General features: G+C 41.2%; 2 protein-coding genes across 4 annotated transcripts in view; one reads left to right on the forward strand and one right to left on the reverse strand.

The window, feature by feature from the left end:
• Positions 1–17,194, forward strand: part of fgf14 (fibroblast growth factor 14) — a gene marked incomplete at both ends in the record, with an annotated part of 98,599 nt that extends 81,405 nt beyond the window's left edge. For both annotated transcript variants that reach the window (XM_083996475.1, XM_083996474.1), the window contains 2 exons: positions 14,934–15,132; positions 17,052–17,194. In XM_083996475.1, coding sequence (XP_083852601.1) covers positions 14,934–15,132; positions 17,052–17,194 — 342 coding nt within the window. The remainder of the gene's footprint in view (positions 1–14,933; positions 15,133–17,051) is intronic.
• Positions 17,195–20,815: 3,621 nt separating this feature from the next.
• The window catches only part of itgbl1 (integrin, beta-like 1), a 39,799-nt gene continuing 37,150 nt past the window's right edge, over positions 20,816–23,464 (reverse strand). For both annotated transcript variants that reach the window (XR_014596301.1, XM_083996289.1), the window contains exon 11: positions 20,816–21,571. Coding sequence is in view for 1 of the 2 variants with exons in the window: in XM_083996289.1 (XP_083852415.1) it covers positions 21,483–21,571 (89 nt within the window). In the remaining variant the exon portion in view is untranslated. The remainder of the gene's footprint in view (positions 21,572–23,464) is intronic.

A 23,464-nucleotide genomic window follows, 5' to 3' on the forward strand; every position in this document is an offset into this window, starting at 1 on the left:
GTGGAGATGTTATTGATCCCATCTCATCTCTGTGATTACCCTTCAGAGATGATCTTAAGGCACGGCCATTTCCAGAAGGAGGTCTTAATCTTTTCATAAACTGTGTGGTTGCCTGCATATATAGATTTTTTTTAATACCGCCACCTGCTCCCTGATCACCACACCAAGGGCCTGGATTGTTAGATTCCCAGAGAAGATGTTCAAAATCATACTAATTTGCATTTTAATTAAACATTTGAGTACCAAAAGTAATCATATTTCATTACCACGCATGCTGTGCGGTAATCGAGTGTGTATTTCAGCGGCTGAATCAAGTGGCTTCAATCATGAATTAATGAATAGCTGAATCAACATCAAAATGCTCAAATGGATGACTGGCCATGACTCTTAACACACAACAGAATTACTTGTCAGAACGGGTGCTGCTTACATTGGTCAATTTGTTTGAAAAATGTCTATATTCTCTACCAAAACTTTTAACAGGTGCACAACGTTTTACATTTTACACATGTACTTTCAGTTTGAAAAGAGAATATTGACCAGCTAAAGGAAAAATATCTTAACCCCAAGTTAACTGGTTGTCTTGTGGAAAAGAGAATTACAGTGACAGGTATTAATTGAGGGTCCAGTTTGTAGAAAGTGAGATCTTTATTTGTTTTTGGCAGGTTCAGGTTCTATATTACTTTCTGTATTCACACACTGAGCCTTAAAACAAACCATCAGGACCAGTGATGGGATGGGAAGTAATCAAGTCCAAGTAATTTGACATATTTTAGCATTTTATAAAATGCAATAGTTACTTTTCCTGGTAATTAGTTTATTTTATAATGTAGTTACTCAGTTCCTAACTCAGATACATTTTGGGGAACATAACGAGTAGGCTAACTATATAACTAATTACTTTTTTAAAGTAACATGCCCAACACTGATCAGGCCTTATCTTATTCAGTGATGTCACAAAACAGCAGCCACACAGCCAGTGTGTTTCACCTACTGTAAAATTGAAGAGATGGCTCAGAGACTCATCTCATCTGATTGGCTCACTGACCTATTGTTACTTAAACTCCAGAGAGAAGCCTGAGGGAGGAGATGGAAGATATGGCCTTTTCCTACTTTCAAATAATCACCATTAACCTGCTCTTTGTATGTATCAGTTAGCAGGTGTTTCTAATGTCACGTCCTTTTCTAGCAAAGTGTTTTATTCATCTGCTGTAGTTATGACATGAGACTTCATCAACTTTAACTAAGTTGTGGTGTGAAAGCCCTCATGCACTGTTGCCTGCTGTCTCTCCTGCTGCTGCTCTTACCACATATGAAACCATCTGATCATATTATAAAACTGTATCAGTAATAAGTGCACTCGAGCAAGTTTTTGGAAACAGTCTGATTGGTCGGTACTCTGTGTCTTCCATAGCGAGTGGTATCCACCATGTGGCCCAGCTATCACTGCCATGTGTACTTCTGTTTGAGTAGGTTTTCCTGAGGCGTTTAAATCTCAGCAATTTGCAGACATTAACCTGTCATCCAGGAGGTTTCAGTTTATCCCTAATAGTTTAACAATTTTTGAGAAGTTATTCATGTCAGCCAATACTCTCACCTCATGATTCAGTTACATTCAGTTATTTGTTGTTGTTGGGTTTTTTTTTAACCTGTGATCCTACCTGCCTTTTACCTTGAAATGGCCTCAGCAACCAAAAACATTTATTCATACCCAGCCAGCACCATGAACGTCCTTGTTTCCATTGCTACCATTTCTATTATTTTCTTTTCCTTTTGAATCGTCTTGAGGAAAAAAAAAAAAAATCCATGTTCACAGAGCTGGTCTTTGTGCTGCTTAGATTCAGGCCACTAGTGATAAACAAAAACTTGTATTTATTGAGCATGCTTTCATTAGCGTGCGTGTGTGTCTACAGCACTGAGCTGCAGAATAAAGGAGAAACAGAAGACGAGTAGGCGCGGTGAAGTGGGGATTCAGATACTCATCTTTGTCCCTCTGTGAGATCCACCGAGGATATTTTAACACGGAGAAATGCGGATGGCGTCACTTTTAATTCTCCGTGAATACATATTGCAGTAGCTTTGAGAGCAAACACGTCTCGCCTGTTCACTGTATTAATGACCCGAGTTCTGGCCTAATTGCTTTCCTAGTGTGTAAATGTCAAGCACCATGCAAATACAAATGGCGTGCTTGTGCTTGTGCTTGTTGCCTTAAGAGCAGTGTAATGTGCAAATGAGCAGCGAGGGGATGATTGCTCAGGAAGCAACAAGTAGCCCTCAAGAACTCGGTAACCAAACAGTAACAGGATGTGCGGGATCACTTTGCGAACGCAAGCCAGACTGTGCACTTATCAATCCCCTCGGCTACTTTTTTTTTTTTGCCTTCTTCTTTTTTTACAGCTGTAGTTCTGTTTTCACAGTTTAGGTGTGCGTGCACTCAGCCGTCCGGAAGAGCCTGTTCAGCCATGTGGGAGTTTAATCTTTACATGGACGGCTGTCAATTCAGGTAGCCAAAGCACACCACACTTCCTGTAGAAAGCCCACAGCTGTAGGTGAGCACCTACTGTAGGTAAGATAAAGAAAAGGCTTTTTGAGTTTACCCACTGATTTTTTTTTCTAACATTTCATAAATAGAGGAATTAAATTATCAAATCGGAAAAATAAAATAAAACAAAAATAAACACTAAACTGCATCATTACTTCCTCCATAACTCCTTTTTTTTCTTTGTTTTATATCACTTTAATTGTTTTTAATTCTGAGCTGCAACAAATGATAGTTAATGGAATCTAAAATTGCAGTGAACTGTGTCTTTTTGAAACAGCAGTATACACAGAAGTCTTGAATGTCAGTTTTCTCTTGATACTATTTTGCGTCAAGGAATGATTCATAAGGAGACGTTTTTAAGGGGTTATGGCAATTTCATCATGGTTCAAACCGCAGGAGGACTTTTGTGTCATGCCCGTGGGGTTGCAGGTTCAAGTCTTATTCTCACTAGTTGGATCACACTGCGGGGGTGGTTTGTTTTTTGTGAGTGTGTGTGTGTGTGAATGGTTTGCTGCGACAGAAAAGCCGCCAAGTGTTCAGCCTCCCCTGCAGGTGTAATAGCTGCAGTCTTCTCTTTTCCTCCACAATCCTTCCGTCTTTTTTTTTTCTTCCACCCATGAAATGAAAGTAACATTTTATCAAGCTTCACCTCTGGAGTTGTAAAAAATCAATACAGTGAGAGCTCTTTACAGAGAGGTTGTAAATCATGAAAATTCATTCTCTTAAATCTGAGCTAAGCCTCTCTCTCTCTCTCTCTCTCCGCTGTGTCTGTGCGACTCTTCACACTGTCGAACCAAATGGATCAGACCGGAGCGCCAACAAATGCAAATTCAGGGACAATAGTGTATGTCTGTACAGTTTATATATGCGTCTGTGGTACTGTACTTGTTGGTTTGTGTCGTATACCTCATACAAACTGATATTCTGCTCTGTAGCTTTTCGGGCATCATTCACTCTGTATGGAAATAGTATCTTTCTCTTCTTGTCAGAATAGCTCTGACCTGTTCATGTGCAGTGTATTTTTTTCATCTTGTGGTTACAATACTTCACCGCAGAGGCGAGGAAGGTCAGAGGAAGCTATTGCGTGATACACCTACACACATTATTCTACTAGAAAGATATTCAAACCAGAAAATATGCAGGAAACGGAAGGGCACACTTGTGCAGCGCTACGATAAAAACAAGCAGCAGCTAAATCTGCACAAACTCATGCACAGTGCCCTCTTGTATTAAATAGTATATATAGAAAAACTTTTGCACTTCATATTCATCCCAGACCAACACCAGTTGGGGATAATTTAACTTTATGGCAACTTGAGTTGTATCAAATTCTTGGGCTCATTTTTCTAGAGATGCTCAAGGTCTTTGCATCTATGAAACTGCATGTTATTCATTGTTTGCATCTAAGAGCAGTTTGGAGAAAGCAGTTTAAAAAGTGCCACTGAGGAACTGGGAACATAGATCTGAAGGGGGTCTAACACTTGAGAAACATGCAGCCAATGGTTAGGAAGAACGTCTTACACGGCTGTTGCCTTCTGTTGAGCTTCTGTGGTTGTTGAAGGCAGTTCATGATCTGTTGCATGTTTGAGCACAAGAATATTCAGTTTAATTGGTAACAGAACATCTTGGACTACACCACAGATGATTGACGGAGTGGAGGACGACCAGAGTGGTGGACTGGTTGGGTAGTGGGATGAGCTGTCAGACAGACCAGGTCAGCTCAAACATGCAATGTGGGTTAACTGGGAATATGTTGCAGTAGCTACTGTCTACAACGTCTTCAAATCTCACCGCTTGAGGACTTTTTTTCCCCTGCATCTCACGACTGTGGGGCATGAAACCCAACTCAGGGCCATCATCAAAGTCTTGAATGTGGAGGCGGCTGCTTGTAGCTTTGGCGCTGATCTGTGCCAGTTGTGGTGGCAATCCAAGACGACTGCGAGAGAGCCAATTTCCATAACAGAGGCTCAGTGTATATTCCAAAGAAATGGGCTGCTCTTCGAGAAGACACTTTCCTCTGAGAATTTTGTCTAAGAATGGGGAGATAACAAGGTTTCCTGTCTGTTGTAGAAGAATATAAGGTTCATTAAGCATGACGGAGCAGAACCAGATGTTAGGAGGAGTTCTTTAGTATCAGGTCTAACCTGGGTAGGCAGGGGTCCTTAAAGTCCTTATTAATTCAAATTCATGCCATGGTGCTTTGAACAGACAAGAGCTTCGCTGGAGAATTACCATTTCTAAGACGCTAGAAGCAATAAGCCATGCTCGAGAAGGATCTAGTTCTGGCAATGTTACAGCAGTGGAGGGAGGTGACCCTGGTTATGTCATAAAACGTTGGCTGGTTGTCTGTATCAATACTTCATCAGAGAGAAGTTATTGGAGACAATTTGAACAAATGAAATATAAACTGAAGTCATGGATAATGGATCCCTCCTGTGCTCAGTGGATCAATACGAATCAAACATCTGATGTAAAAATGATCAATCCATTGAGAGTGTGAGTTGATAGCTGTGATCCTGAAGATATTCTCTGAGATTCTTTGGTCAGTGAGATTTTGCTTTCTTTTGATTTTTGCTGGCGAAAACCACCATCTCAAACTTTTGCCAGTCACACCCAGCTCCCAATAATTCAGCAGCAGCTTAAGTGAGAAAGTCTGCATCTTTGCAAAGTTTCAATTCAGCATGTGGTGGTGTTTGAAAAACCAACTCACTGACTTGCCTGATTGACAGGATTTGGCTCATGGTTGAACAGCTGATAGACAGGTCGGTCGGTTTCGTGGTTCCTTTCTGGCTGACTGGTTGAATCACTTAGGCCTCCAGCTGTGGCCACGCCACATTTGATCCTGAGAGAGAGGCAGACTGGTGGGGAATCCTCTGCTGTCTCCTGCTCATGCACAGACATTCAGGTTGAGCACCGCAGCTCCTTGTCAACAAGCTTTCAGGAAAAGACGGACACTGTGAAATGGCCCAGCTACAGTCAAATTTCAAAAATATCAGAGGGAAAGCAATCACCATGTCCCTTAATCCTATTGTATATTAGACGAGGCTCTTTGAGGACAGCATCAGCCTTAATCTAGCTCTTTAGATCTAGCTGTTAAGGTCTACAAGTTCAATACATTTACAGTCCCAACATCTGGCATTTGTGCATCTGTCATCACACACTCAGTCGTCATAACTTAGCGATGTAATTTGGTTAACTGTTCCTAATGCTGGCGGTAATGGTTATGTGTACTTATGTAATGCTCTAGCTTCCAGATTATGCACTGCATTACAACCTCTGCCAATGAATGATATCCTCATTGTTCCCATTTCATAATATTACCATCTGTGACAACCTCTGATGTGCCTCTCACAAACACAGACAGCTGTGATCTGTTGGGCCCACTTTATACGCATGCTTGTAAACTCTGTATCCTTGTATATGTATAAACTTGGCGCATTAAATCTGTACATAAGGACGCGTGTGTAGCCACACATAATAATCCTGTTTAGGAGGGAAAATATATTATTTGTATTATCCAGGGTAAATGATCTTTGGAGTTTCGCATTAAAGGACCATACCAACCTAATTACGAGTCTTTTTGCTAATCATTTCCCAGTTTATGCTGCATAGTTTTACACTTGATTACCTCTCAGGCGCAGTTCCTGGCAGCCATTAGCTTCCATCAATTTCTGCAGAAAAAGAAAATCAGTTGGCTAATGCTTAAAACTTCTGCTTCTGCACAGACATTATCTAATATACTGTTATGTGTGTGTGGCAATGCTGTTTCAAATATTTAGAACTTAAAACTGGCTTTAAGTGTATGTTCAATCAACATACCACTCATGTTGCCATTTTGAGCTACAGTGATGCAATTATAAGACAGACCCTCATGGATCCTATAAGCAGCTATGGATGACATTTATTCACGTATCTGTCACACACAGTGCAGGATTTTTATCTATAATTGGATTAAAATGTAGAGTTTTTACTCACTAAATTAGCTGTGATTTACCATACTGAACATAAAAGAGGATGTGTGAAATGTTCCAAGGCTCCTGTCAAACTAAGGCCCCCTGGATCATTCAGGCGCCCCCCCACCCACGTCCAACAGCATACCTACATACCTGGCATGGATTAAACCATGAACATTTTCCTGATGAAAGGCGTGTGCTCGGGCGCAATTTTCACACCAAAAACCGGTACCAAAAATTGCAGCATGCAGCATTTTATCTGCATGAACAACCTCTGCTGTGCTGATCCACCCACACAGAGCAAGGTGTCAGCTCAGAGCCACAAATTCACCAAAAAAAAAGACCAAAGGACAAAAACACGCAGGTGCGCTCTGATGTGAAATGGCACCGCACCTGCGTTTGCTGCGTCTCAAACATCAGCAATAACAGCACCGCCAAGACAAATGAAATGCTATTATTATCATCCTGAAGAGGAACAACACGTCTAATATTTAAAACAACGCTAACGGTTTCCCGTTTGGTAACAGTGAAGAGAAGACAAGTTGATCTCTCCTCATATGCTGTAATTTGGTCTGTAAATGAATGCACACTGCGAACTGAGATGAGGAAAACGTTTAAGTGTAAGCCACCAAGAGAGAGAGAGAGAGTCACAGACAAGTGAATCTACAAGGAGACACATGCACTTCCTCTTTAAAAAAAAACTGGGACACTGTTCCTGAGGGTGTAAACAACACAAACAAAGCAGAGACAGAGTCACACAGAGAGGAGAAGCAGCTCTGTACTGTACCTGCAGACACACCTCACAGTGCACAGTGGCTCTGCCTCACAATAAGTCTCTCATTATGAGAGCTTGGACTTGAGGGGAGTGTGCACATGTAGAAATGTGTGTGTGTGTGTTTGTGTGTGTGTCACATTTGAGACTTGCTTTTCAGCTTGTTGCGCAGGGCAGACTGTCGGCTTGCCTGACAAGAGATGACTAGCCAATCTAGCAAAAGTCTGGCTGCCTTGACATCAGTTTGGCACCAATTTATGGATCAACAGCAGCAGAGTGGACACACACACACACATACAGACACACACACACTCACTCACTCACATATGCGCTTGAAACCCCGCTAATCTTGTTGTGGGTGGTTGCACTCAAGAGGCTCTCTACTTTTTCCTTTTATTTAAATGAGAAACACATTTTTTTCCCCCTCTTGAATAATTTACAGTGATTTATTCCAAAGGCTCACAGTTTCTGCCTCTTTCCAGACGTTGCTTTGTGTTTATCTGAGCTGACCCCAATTAAACATGAGTTTGATTATAATGGCTGCTATTTTCAGACAGTTTAGGCTCATGTTTGTTTACAGTTTTTCTGTCACGGCTTCAAAACCAAAATCAGGTCTTACCCAACAAATAGTAAAGCAATGCTTCATTTCAACATTTGAGAAGAAATGATTTGAAGATTTTCACATATTTGATCACACATGATCATATCTCAGATGCAAGACAGAATTAGTTGGTTACAGCCTTGATTTTCATAGATAGATAGATAGATAGATAGATAGATAGATAGATAGATAGATAGATAGATAGATAGATAGATAGATAGATAGATAGATAGATAGATAGATAGATGGAAACTTCATACCAGTTGAAAAAAAAAACCTTGGATGTTGCATGCCACAGATTTGTGTGTAGCTTTTCGGTTTTTCTTTGTGTGTGTGTGTGTTGAATGAGCCAGGGGAGCTGTACTGTACTGGTGTGAAAGGGTCTCTCTGCCTTCAGGGAAACTTAAGGGAACACTTAAGTGCCACTTTAGTGCTTCTGGTGGCTCAGCGCCTTATAGGTGTCACTGCTTTTTGTCGTCCTTTCACTTAAAAGCATAAAAGTGACGTACACACACGCATCTTACTGCCCTCGTGGCTTAAAAGAAGATTTGCAGCGTATTATGGTGACTGTATGAATAGTCTAATGTTAATGGCTGTCACTTAAAAACAGAGAGTCAAAAGTTCACCCAGTGAATTGGCTTTTGGGTTTTGGTGTGCACTGTGCAGTCTGCTGTCTATCTGTCTACTTCACCAAGTGTGGATGATACAGAAATGAGTCAACTAAAAAAAAAAAAAAAAAAAAAAAACTACTTACAATGAATTAAGATGTTTTCAACCTTCTGAGTTTATTTTAATTAGGTTCGTTTTAATGTAACAGCAGTGATTCATTTGGTTGGTTTGTGTAAAATTCGAATCATAATCAAACACTGACTTGATGATTCATAACGTTCATTTAGATCTGTCACTGATACTGATACATCCAGTATCATTTGCATTGCCACTGCCAGTGAATTGCAAATGCCTTCATCAGTCGTAGCTGATAACGTCTTAACAGATCAGATCTGATACAAGTCAGTGTTGCAGATCCTGACAACATGTACTTTATTGTCTGCACATCCAAGTATCTGTGAAGACGAAGAATGAAGTCAAGAGATGTTTCTTTGACATTGTGACTTTGAAGCTCAGCTGAGACGTCACCTTGATCTCACTCTCAGAGCTTTATCGTTTTCATAAAAGAATGCTGAGACTTTTTTAAATACCAGATTCTGCCTGTAATTTCATTTTTTTTTTATTTGGCATCTAATTTTAAAATGCTCACATGTAGTCCTTGTGTGCCTGTAACAACAGTGGCGGCACGGTGGCACAGTGGTTAGCACTGTTGCCTCACAGCAAGAAGGTCCTGGGTTCGAATCCCAGGCCGCCCAGGTCCTTTCTGTGTGGAGTTTGCATGTTCTCCCCGTGTCTGCGTGGGTTTCCTCCGGGTGCTCCGGTTTCCCCCACCACAAAAACATGCCAGCTAGGTTGATCCTCCAGTCAGTGCCCCTGACCAAGGAACTGGCTCATAATCTGGAGTTGGTCCCCGGGCGCTGCACTGCGGCTGCCCACTGCTCCTCAGGGATGGGTTAAATGCAGAGAAAGAATTTCACTGTACTAGCTGTATATGTGACCAATAAAGTACCTTTACCTTTACCTTTACCTTTACAACAGGTGATTTTTTTTTTCTCATGTGGCTGTTTTATGAGCACATATGCTTCTGGTCATACTGGTCACCGTTCAAGAGAATAAAAAAAAATGGATGGTGTATGCCGTGGATGCACACAATCTATCCAGCTGTTTACTGGCGACTCTTCATTTGGTCCCTGTCTCGTCTTTCTCCTCAGGGTTTGATAATCAGACAGAAGCCCACATTGTCTGCACACACTGTCGACGTGACTCTTATACATATGAGCGCAGCTTAGCATTGTGAATGCAGCTCAGCTTTCTGGAGGTTGACCTTTTTCCACGGATTAATAGGTTTTATGCTGGCAGCATTAATAAACAATTTCTTCGTTTCCACAGTAGGGTAGTGAGCAGTCACTCTGCATATTAATGTGCGTCCCCTCTCCCCGTATGAGCTTTGTCTCACCTACTTTCAGGCGGTCATGTTTGGCAATCACGACCTGTTTTGTGGGTTTTTTTCTGCCCCAAAGGATGTTTGTCTCAGAGTCATCTTTTTGTGCTTTTGTCCTTAAATGCAAATTCACTGTTATTAAGGAGTTTTGTATTAAACTCCCACTCTCTCCATCTGCCTCTGTCCATTTGCCTTTTTTTTATTATTCTTTTTTTTTTCCAGAAATAAAATTGTAGTACTCCCTGGATTCGCCCCTTCGCCTCAATCCCACTCTTAGTCACTGTCTGCTTGCCTTTTCGTCTCTCCTTTATTTCTCTTCGTGTCTTTTTTTTTTGCTTTGGTGACTGGGGCTCATAATGTGCGACTGAGCCGTTTTGGCCCTCACGCTGTCTGTGGCCAAGGTCAATTACGGCCTTCCCATTCAGAGCATGGCCAATCATGGGCCAGGGAGCCACTGATGTGGAGCGCCAGGCAGGGAGATCAAGCGGGAAGAAAATCAACCGTTTGGTGCCTCAAAAATGATTCGATTTGCCACTGGTGTGAAAGTGTGTGCTGTGTCTGAGTAGCCCTCTGCTTTTCTCCTTCAATGTCACCCATATTTTTCTAAAATATTAGCTCAGTGCAGGGTAGAATTATACAGACAATAATGTAATATTGTCTGTGATTTGAAATGACAAAGCTCAGAGTCATTTTATCAGGCTGTGTGTTCATATCTGATTTTGAATAGGAAATATTCCAAATATTTGATTTTGAAGATGAAAATTGAGCTGATTATAAATTACATAAAAAGGGACATTTTTGTTATGACATTGTATTAGAATACAGCAGAACACTTTGTATGCATATCATGAGTCTGCATGGGCACGATGGGGATGCCCAGTCCCTTAGAGCAGCACTATATTTTGCTGGAGTGCCTTTGGATTGCCATGGAAACCTAAGAGAAAATGTATTTGTCATGTTCTGGTCTCTAGAAAAAAGAAAAAAAGGAGCAAAGACAAACAGATAGAAGAAAGGTTTCTTCATCGAAATCCCAGAATGATGTACTGTATAGTGGACTACATTTCAAACAGTTTTTATATTGATTAAAAATATAATAAATGTAACCTGTGATTTTGATTTTGTCCTCTGTAGGTCAAATTTTTGGCCATTTGGGGGCAGTAGAACAAGGAAAAGCCACTAACATGATGAAAAAGGTGTAAAAATAAATAAATAACTGTAGACACCCAGGAGTCAAGAAGAAGTATCATCATTGTGCAGTCAGAGAGAATGAAAACAGTTTCAGGCTAGAAAGTAAAAACAATGCGCCAAAAGAGGCTAAAAAACTTTGACTCCACTGTACTTTTGGCCTTGTCCTCATTCTTAGCAGCAATCTGTGACACATGTCTGTGAAGAGTTAGTGATCACAAATGAGGGAACATGACTGAAGGGAAGTCTCTCTCTCTTGTTTTGTGTAAAGTCAGGGATAAAAGCCATTCGCTTGTCATTGACATTTGACAAACTTAAAAATGCCTTCAGCAAACAATGTGTCTGAAATCAGCTGCAGCTTCACAGCGCCGATCTTCAAGTGAAACTGATTATGGTGACTGACAGTGTTACATTTTTGTTTCGCCATCAAGCATCATTCCACAAACAAACCACCCCCACTTCCTCTGCCTCCGTAAACAAAGGCAGACTTTTTGTGCGTCCTATGTGAAGGCGTTTGATTAGCCACAATTATGGCCTTGGCGCCAGCTTGTGTGATTACTTTGACTCAGGGCTGTTTTGTAGGTGCCGTATAAGTAATCAGCGCTGGGGCTAAACCTGGACCGGCATCAAAATGATGTGTCTAATTACAGCAGCCAAGCCAACCTGTGGTGCGGCTCACCTGACGAGGAAAAAGTAGAATTAATTACCTAATTGAAGCAACTCAGGGAACCATGAAGGTAAAACTGTTTTACCTTCTAATCGGCTCAGCAACAGATTTTGCTTCAGCGTTCAAAGAGCGTGTAAAAACATTCTTTCAGCGAACAAAGATTATTTGGTTTTACAAATGAAACGCTACAATGAAGACATTTGTTCTGGCTTTTTGGCTAAAGATCACTCCAGCCTGTTCATTTTAAAATATCAACAACAATATACGACTTCTCTTGGAGTTGCACTGTATGTGTCCTGTCTGTTCTGTAACAGCCTGTCCTGGGTGATATGATACAGCTCAGCCTTTCTGACAACTGAAACATGACAAACAGCCGTTTGATGAACTGCTGCTTGTTGCTGATGCACAATAAATCTTAATGATGATAACAAAATTAATAAGGAGGGGGGGGGGGGTCAGGCCTGGCCATCGTCCAGAGAGACTGTTCTTTTTTATTTGCAATGAAACATATACTAGATGTCCTCATGCTCTGGATTTTATCATGTGTGGTTCAGTTTTTATTGCCTCTATTGCCTGCACTGTGTCAATACATTGCTCCGTTCAGCCTCTGTAGTCTGCTACGGAAGCAGCATTTATATTTCTGATCCCAATCCCTACTTTTGCCACTAGAATAGTCTGAAGTTAATTCTCTTGTGTAATGTAATCTCTGCCGGTGAGACAGAGCAAAGAGTCAGAGCGCAGGATTTCCCACACACATTGGACACACACACACACATACAGTATACATTAACTTAATATAAAAACATAGCAACAACAACACAAACCTCACGTAACAAAGCACCAAGCAGATGTCTTGATCCCTGCCCTGATCCTGAAACTTTTACCCTTTCTTGCTGCAATGTGAAGAATCACAGCACTGACTGCATTTTTTTTCTTCTTCTGTGTGTGTCACACCACAGCCGATGTTGTTGTTATGCGTCCTGCATTTGTATCTTCCTCTCACAAATGTCTGGGAGTCCTCAATCAAAGGATAGAGAAGACACTCAACATTCAGCCAGGTGCTTGTCAGGGTTATTATGGATCATTATGGTCATCCCAAGTGTCGCTCTGCCACTTCCTGTTCAGCTCTGTTGAATGCTGTCTGGAGGACAAGCTGACACAATTCAACAAAGGACTTATTATACCACCGTTACAGCATAGTGCATCCTGTGTTTAAAAGCGTATCATTTAGCCCATAATGTTCTGTAAAACTACAGTAGCAGAGATTTACAGACAGAGATATTCAGCATTGTTCCCATGAAGTCAATCTCCAGGGGAATAATTGCCAATTAGGTTAATGTGACATTTAGATGGGCTACTGTCATGGCTCTGCAGATACATCAGTCCTGAAAAACCTTAACAACTGTTAACAATCACTAGGTCAAACTGTCACTTTGGCTCATTTCTAAATACCTGCAAAGTGACTGACTCACATCGACCTCAGCTATACATTGTCTTCAGTGTTATTAGTAAGTCATAGCATGCTGAGATGCTAAACTAAAATGGTGACTGGCACAGATTAGATTACACCTGTTGAACATCAGTATGTTAGCATGTTGGCTTTAGCATTTAGCTCAAAACAGTTTAACTGCATTACTTGTTTTAGTTTAAAAACATGTTTTAGTTTCTACAGCTAATTTCCCCCCTCATCACAATTGTACAAGGGGTGAATATTCATTCAACCCACTGATTGAAATGTTATCGAAGCTCTGCTTAACTTTATGTGACAGTTGGGCCAGTTCATACCTGCCACAAGCTGACACACCAAAGTCTTGGCTTGACACACACACCCCACCTCTTTGTCCGTTTTTGTATTGCCAAGATGGCGACAGCGAAACAGCCCATTCTGAGCTGCAAAACTGCTCCTCAGAGACCCGAGGGTGGAAGCAACAAGCAGCCTCTATCTTTATGTACACACTATGACACAACACAACACAAACTTTTCCCCAGAATTTTATGTGATATAATTTAAATGTATTTCATGTTTGCCCGCCCCGTATCATTAAATTAAGAGGTCCAGTAATGTAAAACTTCCAAAAGACTTTAATCTTTGGTCTTGCGAGATGATCCGTTTTCTTGATTTATTATTTTTTGGCACAACTTTCAGTGTACTTAGGATTTGGAGGATGACACCAGAATTTATTCTGGGGTCCCTAATGAATCTTGTCTCTGACATTGAGAGCCACTGTGGCCGAGGACACATGAGAGGATTTTTTACATGTACTGCCAGTCGCTGTGTGAGCCAGCTCGGTGTGAATTGCTTACAAAAGATGTGTTGAAACCCTCCATTGTGATGAGTGTGCTTTGATTAATACACCCCGATGAATGCCTTTATTTTTAGCCTGGCAGGGCGGACAATGTGGAAACGCGTTTTATTACCCTTCTGGTTAGAGATGAATGGGCAACAGCAGAGAGAGATGTGGTGCCTCGCTGTTCATTCGTCACTGCCAGATTGAGGTGTAAAGGATGGAAGAGTCACTTGATTACTTCGATCATTATTCGTACAAAGTTCAGAAGGCAGTCATAGACAAATTGCTAATAGAAGATGTAGTATTTGGTGAAGAATGATCCCCTTTGGGTTTTGCCAATTAGAAAAGAAATTTGAAGAGCAAGGCAGTGCCTGGCTAGACATCTGGGGGGGTGGAGGGGGCAAAGTGCTGATTTTTACAGTGCTGAAGTGGCGGGGTCAGAGCCTAACAATATATACTTTCTGCTGGGAACACGAGCTAATTGACTAAACGAGCGCTCTCACATCTGATGTCAAGGTGAAGGCCAAGGAGAGACGGCGAGTTGCATTTCATCAGAGCAGGTCATTAGGCCTGGGTTGAATCAGACATGATTATAGTGAAATAGACTCTGCAGCGCTCATCCTTTTCACGGCAGGTGGAGGTATGAAGTTCAATTTACCTGGCGAGGCACTTTCTGAGCCTGGAGTAAGATTATTCTATACATTGAGAGTGAAATATAGGTGGTGTGTGTGCTGGTGACCTTCACACAAGTTCAAATGTAATTTATGAATCTGACATCTGTTTCATTCGTACATAATATGAACCATAAATTATTAATTTGACTCAAGTCTTTTTTTTGTTTAAACAAAAAGTGGTGCTTGTTTGTGTCTTTGCAGGAACTCTTTACAGCAGAGTGCAAGTTTAAAGAGTCGGTGTTCGAGAACTACTATGTGATCTACTCGTCCATGTTGTACAGACAACAGGAGTCGGGGAGAGCTTGGTTCCTAGGGCTCAATAAAGAGGGTCAAGCCATGAAGGGGAACCGAGTGAAAAAAACAAAACCAGCTGCTCACTTCCTGCCCAAGCCATTAGAAGGTACGTAATTAAAAAATGTAAAGTGAGATTAATGAGCAACAGCTCATTTTTGTTTTTTCATTTTCAATAAGTGAAATAAGATCTTGATTTATCATTGCTTATTTTATTAATTAAAGCTGATGTGTAGAAATGCATGGTTGCCCATAAAGTTGGAATAATTTTATTTTTTGACACATTTCTCTTATAAATTGTGGTTTAATTTAAGAGATTGATCAATACAGTTTTGAGAAGATATACACTTTATCTATCAAGAATAAATCAGATTGTCACAATCATTTTATGAGAAGAGGAAAAAAACAACATTTTAATCTAATTTTATGGTCAACAAATCCAATGAAAAGACAAAAAAAAAAATCTTAGTATTATGCTAATAAATGTCTGTAGTCTGGTCCTGATTCAGTTTATTCAGACATAAATAATCAAGTGTTGCACTGAGTGGCTTGTTCCTTTATTATAATGAATCCACTGTCCTGCTCTCATAAATACTCACTAGTGTCCCCAGCATGTGTTAATATGTAGTTAATAGTTTAAAAACAAACGTTTGAGTTGCTCCTGTATTAGTAACATTTGCTAAAAGCTACACGGCCCAGATGCTGTGATCTGTTTTTAAAGATCTTCAGCAGGTGTTGGGGTTGAAGGCCAAAAACAGCCTGGGGAAGTTGTTTCTTGTCTTTTAATTGAAGTTTGCAGGAAGAAAATATTAATATCTTCATCTTTAATACAGATCTTTTTTTATGTGAAAAGGTTTGAAACGCTGTCTACCTCTGTAATCCGTGCACCCACATCGGTACTGGGGTGGCAACAAAACATGATTTATCAAACCTGATCAAAACCAAACAGCCTGTGTTTTAGATGAGACCAGATGACTTTAAGAAGATGTAAAGTCTTCATCCATAGTCTCTTGTGATTTCGCCTCAGACTCAAGAGACCCAATCATCAGCTCTTCTCCACTGTCTCCTCCGTCAGGTTGAGGTTGCGGCATAACCACATGACTCTGATAATTACCATCCAAATTGATGTAATCATATAGTAGCACCTTATTATTGTATAATATCATTATGATGTCTATGTATGGTATTCTATACATTCATGCGTACGTACATTACCACTATTACTGCATGATTACTACTATTCTACTATTCACAGTTAGAATTATATTATATTATATAATATTACTGTGATCATTATCACTGTTGCTATTATTATTAAAATTATCAGTATTATTATCAAATCTACACAGACAGACTTAGCCACTTATTTATGATGTTTTACGTCACTTCCTGTTTGTCACCAGTAAACAGAAAAATGTGGAGGGATCATTTAGTCAGTAACCTCTATGGTATACTAAGTAAATAGAAAAATAATGAGCATACTGTAGCATGGCTACATAGTTGGTAATGGCGCAACTACTGCTTGTGAAATCTTCATCTTTGGACACAGTTCCTAGTGTTTTTATGTGCTGGTTCTCTGTTTTGCTGTTGTAAGCAAACAGTGTAGGATGCAGGCGCCGCTCACTAAGTGCACAATGAAATGTTGATAGTCCAACAGATGCCACCATCACTCTCATCAGCCACCTTCATGATTGCCTCCCAACATTTAAACATGGAATCAAGTTGAAGTGTCCTGTCAAGACACTTAATGAGACAATTCTTTTTTTTTTTTCTTTTTTTTACTGTTCTTGGATTCAGAATCAGCCCTGATGGAGACGTAGCATGAATCCTACAAAAGATGAATCAGTTGTTTTTTGTGTAAAATGCAGTATGTCTTCAGTGCTGGTTTGAAAGAGGAAAACAGCAGCTCTATGCAGCTTGAATAGGTTTGGACAGGTAAAGTGCAGGAAAGAGGTTCTTGCTAACACTGTTTTCTCCTCTCTCTCTCCCTCTCTCACACTCTCTTTCCTCATCACCTGTACCCTCCAGTTGCCATGTACAGAGAGCCATCGTTGCATGATGTTGGAGAGACATTGGCCAAGGCGGCCGTACCTCCCAGTAAAAGCACAAGCGAGCCGGCGGTGATGAATGGAGGTAAACCTGTCAGCAAGCCCGACAAGCCCGCCACATAGCCACACCTGACCAGTGCCCAGTGCCCAGTGTGTGTGTGTGTGTGTGTGTGTGTGTGTGTGGAGGTGGTGGTGGTGGTGGGGGGTTTGGGTAGTTGGGGTGGAATCGTGGAGCGTGACGGAGGCAGGGCTTTTTCCCCCCCCTCGACTTGACTCCAAGACCCTCTGTTCTTCTGTGGATCAGATCCAGGCAAACCTTCCTTCCCTTCTTCTCTCGCTCCTCCTCCTCCTCGTTCACCCGCTTCGTCCTCCTTTTCTCCAGCTGTCTCAGCGCGGGGCGGACGGATTGTGAGGCGGCTGAGTTTCTCCAGCACGGGAGGGAAGAGGACCTCTGATCATGGAATGCCTTTAGACTCCTCTGAAACTGTGAGAGTTCATGTGAATAACGCGTGTTTCAAAGCCACGCTCGTGGTTCTTTGCTTGCTGACGGTTCATCCGAGAAACCCTCCCCTTCTCTATAATGCCCTGTTGGAGCAGAGTGTGTGTACCTTCAGATCTATTTTCTATACCACAGTTCACCAGCTATGTTCTGGGATAGAGACTGTATAGATAGAGTAAATATTTGGACTGTCGTCCTCTATTTTTTACGAGTATGTTCCCCTCCCTCTCTTTCTATCTCTAGTCACACACTTTTCTCTTTGTCAAGTAATCTAGAAAAGATAAAAACATTTTGCAAGGGAGTTGTGTGATTTTCTAAGAAACACATTCACGCAGACATGACATAAAACCAAACACATATACACCAAATAAAGGAAAACAAAACACAACCCAAATTTTCGTCTTGCCTACACGCACGCACACACAGAAGTTTATGGGGAAAATCAGAGATGTTGCTTTTTTTTTTTTTACAGCTGATATAATAAAAAAAAACACACTGGAGGCTGGCAGATAGCTCCTGCAATCATAGTTGATGAAGTGCTAATTACCGCCACTGCAATCAATGCGAGGAGCTCCCTACACACATACAAACACACAGACACACACACATTTATAAACAGATGTCCGTGTGGGTGGGAGAGCGCTGGAAGGAATGGTGTATACATATCACTATCTAAGTCCCACCAGCGGTTCAGTCCGCCTTCTCTGGTAAATAGAAAACCTGAAGTCTATTTTTCTTTAATCTTATTTCAGAGCGTGGGCTCTAGGAATATCTCTAGGCCTTGTAGGCCTCTGTCCCTCACTCGCTGACTTCTTTGGACTATAAGGCAAGGCTTGTGGCTTTGACCCAGATGGTCTATAACTGCAGCACTGGCAGCCATCTTAACGGCAGCGTCTACTTAAAAGCCAGAAAACAACATGGCTGAAAACCAGTAGGCGACATTTATATATTGGCTGCATCCCTATTTGGTTCAGCAAACTAAAGCATGGTCAAGGTTAATATTGTGTTCTCTCTTCTTGCAGCAGTTATACAAGAGATGGCTTATATTGTAACATTTTCACTGTATAAAACTTAGGGAAAATGGCTATTAAAAATCATAACTTTTTAAATGACTAGATATTATTATAATTATTATTATGAGAGGATTTGTCTCCTAGCTCAGCATGCAGAGTCCAGTACTGATCATCTTGGCCTGTCACGTGCCTGTTTGGACCTTGATTCCCGGCATGCAAAAACAGGTTCCCAGTCCCCACTGGGCCAAAGGTGCCTCACCCACCCGATACATCCACGTAGAGGACACGTAGCATTATCCATGGAGAAATAACACTCAGATGTATTCATTCTGAAATGACCAAAGTCTTTTTTTTCATCCCAAGAAAGAACTGAACTCTTTACCTGTTATAAAAAACAAAAAAGAAAAAAAAGAAAAAAAACAAACGAAAACTAATCTGATTCTCTCTGATTCAATTCATTCAAGCTTTCACTGTGATAGCATTTGTTCTGTCCGACAGAATCAACTCTGCTCAGACCCACAAAGGTCTCGACTGATGTCATTTTGGAGAAGTATGTATACCTTGAATTAATCACGTGCATGTTTTTTCTACGAGGAGCAAGGTATGGGTACGGTTCTTCACTCTGTTCAAGCTGAAGAGCACTGACGCTCGGTGTGGGAGTTTGAATGGGCATGTTTGTAGGCTATGGCACACTCACACCTTATCCGAAGGTAGTCCACTGCACTTTCTGTTCTGCATCTTCATCACGACTGTTAGCAGTTTATCAAAGCTCTATCTGATCGATCAATCAATTTCTAATGTTTTAACGTCTTGCTTTTGACGATTTCTTTCCTAATAGTTTTTGTTAGATAAGGTTTAGAATATTAAGTAGATTTGTTGCTGTTGTATGCTGCTAAAACCTGCAACTATATTTAAGAAGTTGATTTGGTAAATATAATTTGTTTTGGAGTTTATTGGGATTACACATGACCATTTCTTCTGACAGCACATCAAAGCACATTAGTTAGACTTAAATATTTGTCTGTACAAAGCTGTTAATGTTATAACAACAATGGCGTACCATCGACGCGCATGCACACAAACAACACACACACACACACACACGAACAAACACACACACACAACAGGAGCTGGGAACCATTGTAGCTGTCTTTGAGGATGGTGTTGTGTCCTCGTTGCAGCCAATCATCCTCCACTCATTACAAACTCTACATGCTGGGCTGGCTGCTGCTCCGGCCCTGCAGTCCAGTTAACTGGCTCCTCCGAGGCTGGCTTTATTTTTGTAAATGACCAGTGTGTAAATGTACATCTCTGTTTGGATCTCTGTAACACCTCCTTTTAGTTCTTTTATTCCTTTCACGTCTTCATTTTCTCTCGTATACGGGTCGTGTGTGATATCGTTCTTTCTAATCCTCTGATCACTTTTTGCTTTTGCCCCCCACCCACTCTATCTCTTTCTCTCTCTCTATCTCCCTCTCTCTCTCTCTTCAAATGTGTTAAAAAATATTCTAGCAAACTTAGTTTCTTTATGGCTTCAGTTTTCAACCTCTTCTTTTGTACGTTGTCCCATCTGTTGCATGGGGAGAGGATGGCATTGATGAACTGCATGTAGTAGGCTATGTCTATCAAGAACTGTTGGTATGTACCGCTAATTTTACATACATATATGCAACGAGTTTGTCTACACTATACAGTTTGTGTTTGTTGTATACACATATACAACATATTGAATAAAATATTTATATAAAGGTGTACTGTAATGTCAGTAACATACTTAATGCAATATTGTGTGCAGTATATTATTGCACCTGTCATTTTTTTTGATGGGACAAAGAAAAACAGAGGGGTTGGCTAGTTTAAGCATGAAAAAGGCCAAAGTAGAATTTACATTAAATTTTCTTTGTGACTTCTTAGCGGTCCTCTTTTCAAGTGGTGACTGAGCTCTTGTGTCAATGCAGCTCTCATCCGCTGTTGCCACCTTTTCAAAGTGACATGGACACCCAGCATGCCACAACTAAACTATGTATGCCCTTCTCTTTGTTTCCTCCACTTAGAATGTAACCTTGTCACTAGTATGAGTTGAGTGAGAAATGTCCATTACGTACCTTCAGTACAAGCGTGGGTTTCATGGCAGATCGTTTTGGTTTGATTTCCCAGTGGAGAAGAATAGGCACTATTAAAAATGATTTATTTTCAAAAATATATATATACCATTGCAAGTATGCCCATTGGAGTTATGTCATGTTATAACAAATTTGTAACCATGTATGATTAAGGTCTTCGCATTGTTTTCCATGCAAAATGTTGTGTCATGCGGCACATTTAATGTTTTATTATTAAAAAGAAATAAAAACCTCAAACAGTAACCTCTGCCTTGAGCTTTTGAGTTGATCTTTCAGCCCAGTCTGGGAGCAACACACTTCAAAAACAGACCTACATTATCCCCCGCAGTATCACACATACTCCAAAAATGTCATCTCACTAAAAGAACATATTCGTCTTTGTCCAATGTTTCGATTTGTCATGTACCTGCAGCAGCCGCCTGGAATATGTAAGCGTTCCTACATTATAAAAAAAAAAAAAAAATCATACATAAAGCTGGTTTTGGAAACTTAAAATGTTTACATTATAATAATATGTCTTAAACAGAAAAATATGGTTGTTTCTTTTCACCTACAAAATCCAGTTTTAATAAGGATCATTTGTAACCAGTACATTAAAAGAATGAATGCTGTTAGTGATACGCAGAGTTACATCCATGTTTATGCATGTCTTCTCCCTCCTCCTGTGGTTTTCCAGGCCGTGATGTTTTACCGGCCTGGTCGTTGACGGCCAGCGGTGCTCCTGGTCGCTCCGGGCAGCCAGGCCTCTTGTCTCTAACCCCAGTGTCCTGTTCTCCTCAGTACTCAGCTCCCACCCAGATTTCACAAGCGTTCCCTGTCCAGCCGTCCCAGCACTCACAGTTGCCGCAATTGCACAACCCATTCCCTGTGAGGAGATGTGAGAAGAAAAGCTGTGAATTAAAAGAGCTGTGCCATCATGCCTGACCTTTAACAAGGTTCCTCTTTTCACACCCTGCTTCCCTGGGTGCAGCTCTCTGCTGGGGGATTGAGGCGGCTGCACCGCTCAGGACAGTTTGCGGCTCTGCAGCTTTCGCCCACACAGTCGAGGAGAAAACTGCTTTAATTAAGAGTGAAAAACCTTCATGCTTTTCATATTCTCCACAGTTGGACAAAGCTCAGAGTGAGAAGTGTGACCTTCCCTCCTGCCTGTGTGCCTTCCTTCCTGAATTGCTTCTTTCCTGCCCAGCTGCATTCCTTCCTATACCTGCATTCCTCCTCCTTCCTTCCTTCCCTCCTTCCTTCCTCCATTCCTTCCTTTTGTCCTTCTTGCTTATCTTTCTTCCTGTCTGCGTGCCTTCCTTCCCTTTCTCCTGCCTATATCCATCTTCCTTCCGTCGTTCCTTCCTGCCTATCTGCCTTCCTTCCTGCTTACCTTCCTTCCTTCATCCCTGCCTATCTGCCTTCCTTTCTTCCTGCATTCCTTCCTTTCATCCTTCTTGTTCGTCTTTCTTCCTACCTGCCTGCCTTCATTCCCTCCTTTCTTTCTTCCTTCCTGCCTTTCCTTCTGCCAAGCCTTCCTGCCTACAGTATCAGCATTCCTTCCTTCCTTCCTTCCTTCTCTCCTTCCTTCTCAGTGACAAAGGGACAAATATCACTGTGTTCTCATGTTGGAAAAATATTTTTGTTGAACTAATAGTGAACGTGGTTTTGAGCACAATGGGATGAGCTGATTTACTATATTCCTGAATAATGATATATTTATTTCCATATGACAGCATTTGCAGTAGTACAACATCCTACTCATGGTACCTGTCTGTTATAACCTCAGGACCTCAAGCTTTATGATGGTGGTTCCCTGAGCTGTCAGAGGTGCTGGGGGTTAGGAGGAGGACTCCTGCTGGCCTCCTGCCACACAACTGAACAGACATAGCAGCCTCAAAACATCTCTGTGGGAGATGAGGGCGGAGTGATGGATAAAGACGAGGATCAAACGGTGAAAGTGAGGTGGGAAAAAAGGCGACAGAAATGGGTAAGTAGGTGAAAAAATATCACGGAAGAGTGAAATAGGAAAGGAGAATGAGGATGAGTCGACTCATGATTACGCTGTTGATCCTTTGAATCCAGAGCTGAGACGAGACAGACCTTCCTCTCTTTACACAATAAGGCTGGCCTTAGTCCATATTCTCTCTTATTGTGGATAAATCCCAGGAGAAGACCAAAACCAACAGTGTTCCGCGCTGTCTCTCAGTATTTCTCCACTTCTCTATCCTGTCTGGTGTGTTTCGTCACAAGCTCCATTGGTTCCTATTGAACACATAATCTTTGTGAGATGGGTTGGGGATTATTTTCAATCATAAATATGTTGTCCTTTAGAGAGCATTTACTGCACTATAATAGTTCTGTGTTAATCATAGTGAACTACTGTAACAGGTCACCAGCTGCAAGATTTTTATTTTTTTAGACAGCAACAGGGGAAACAGCCCTATAATCACAACTGACTTCATTATAGTCCATTATAGTCCAACAACTAGCTAAAGAAGACTACTGTAGGTCAAAGCAGAGTATGTGGTTGGACCAGACATCGTCAAATCCTGGTATTATTACTCCAACGCTGTTTGACAAAATCACCAAACTCATAAATCAAAGACAAAGACTGAGCTGTGATTTCAGCTGTTTTAATTTGAAAATGGTCACTTAGAGATAAAGTTAGGAGAGACAGATCTTTTTGGCTGAGCAGACTCAGCCGTATAATCACAAATGTCCCTGACTGACTGACTGAGTGATGATATTTCCACAACGGGCCAGCAAAGCACCCAGA

Source organism: Trachurus trachurus (genome assembly GCF_905171665.1).
Source record: "Trachurus trachurus genome assembly, chromosome: 21".
Taxonomy (NCBI): domain Eukaryota; kingdom Metazoa; phylum Chordata; class Actinopteri; order Carangiformes; family Carangidae; genus Trachurus; species Trachurus trachurus.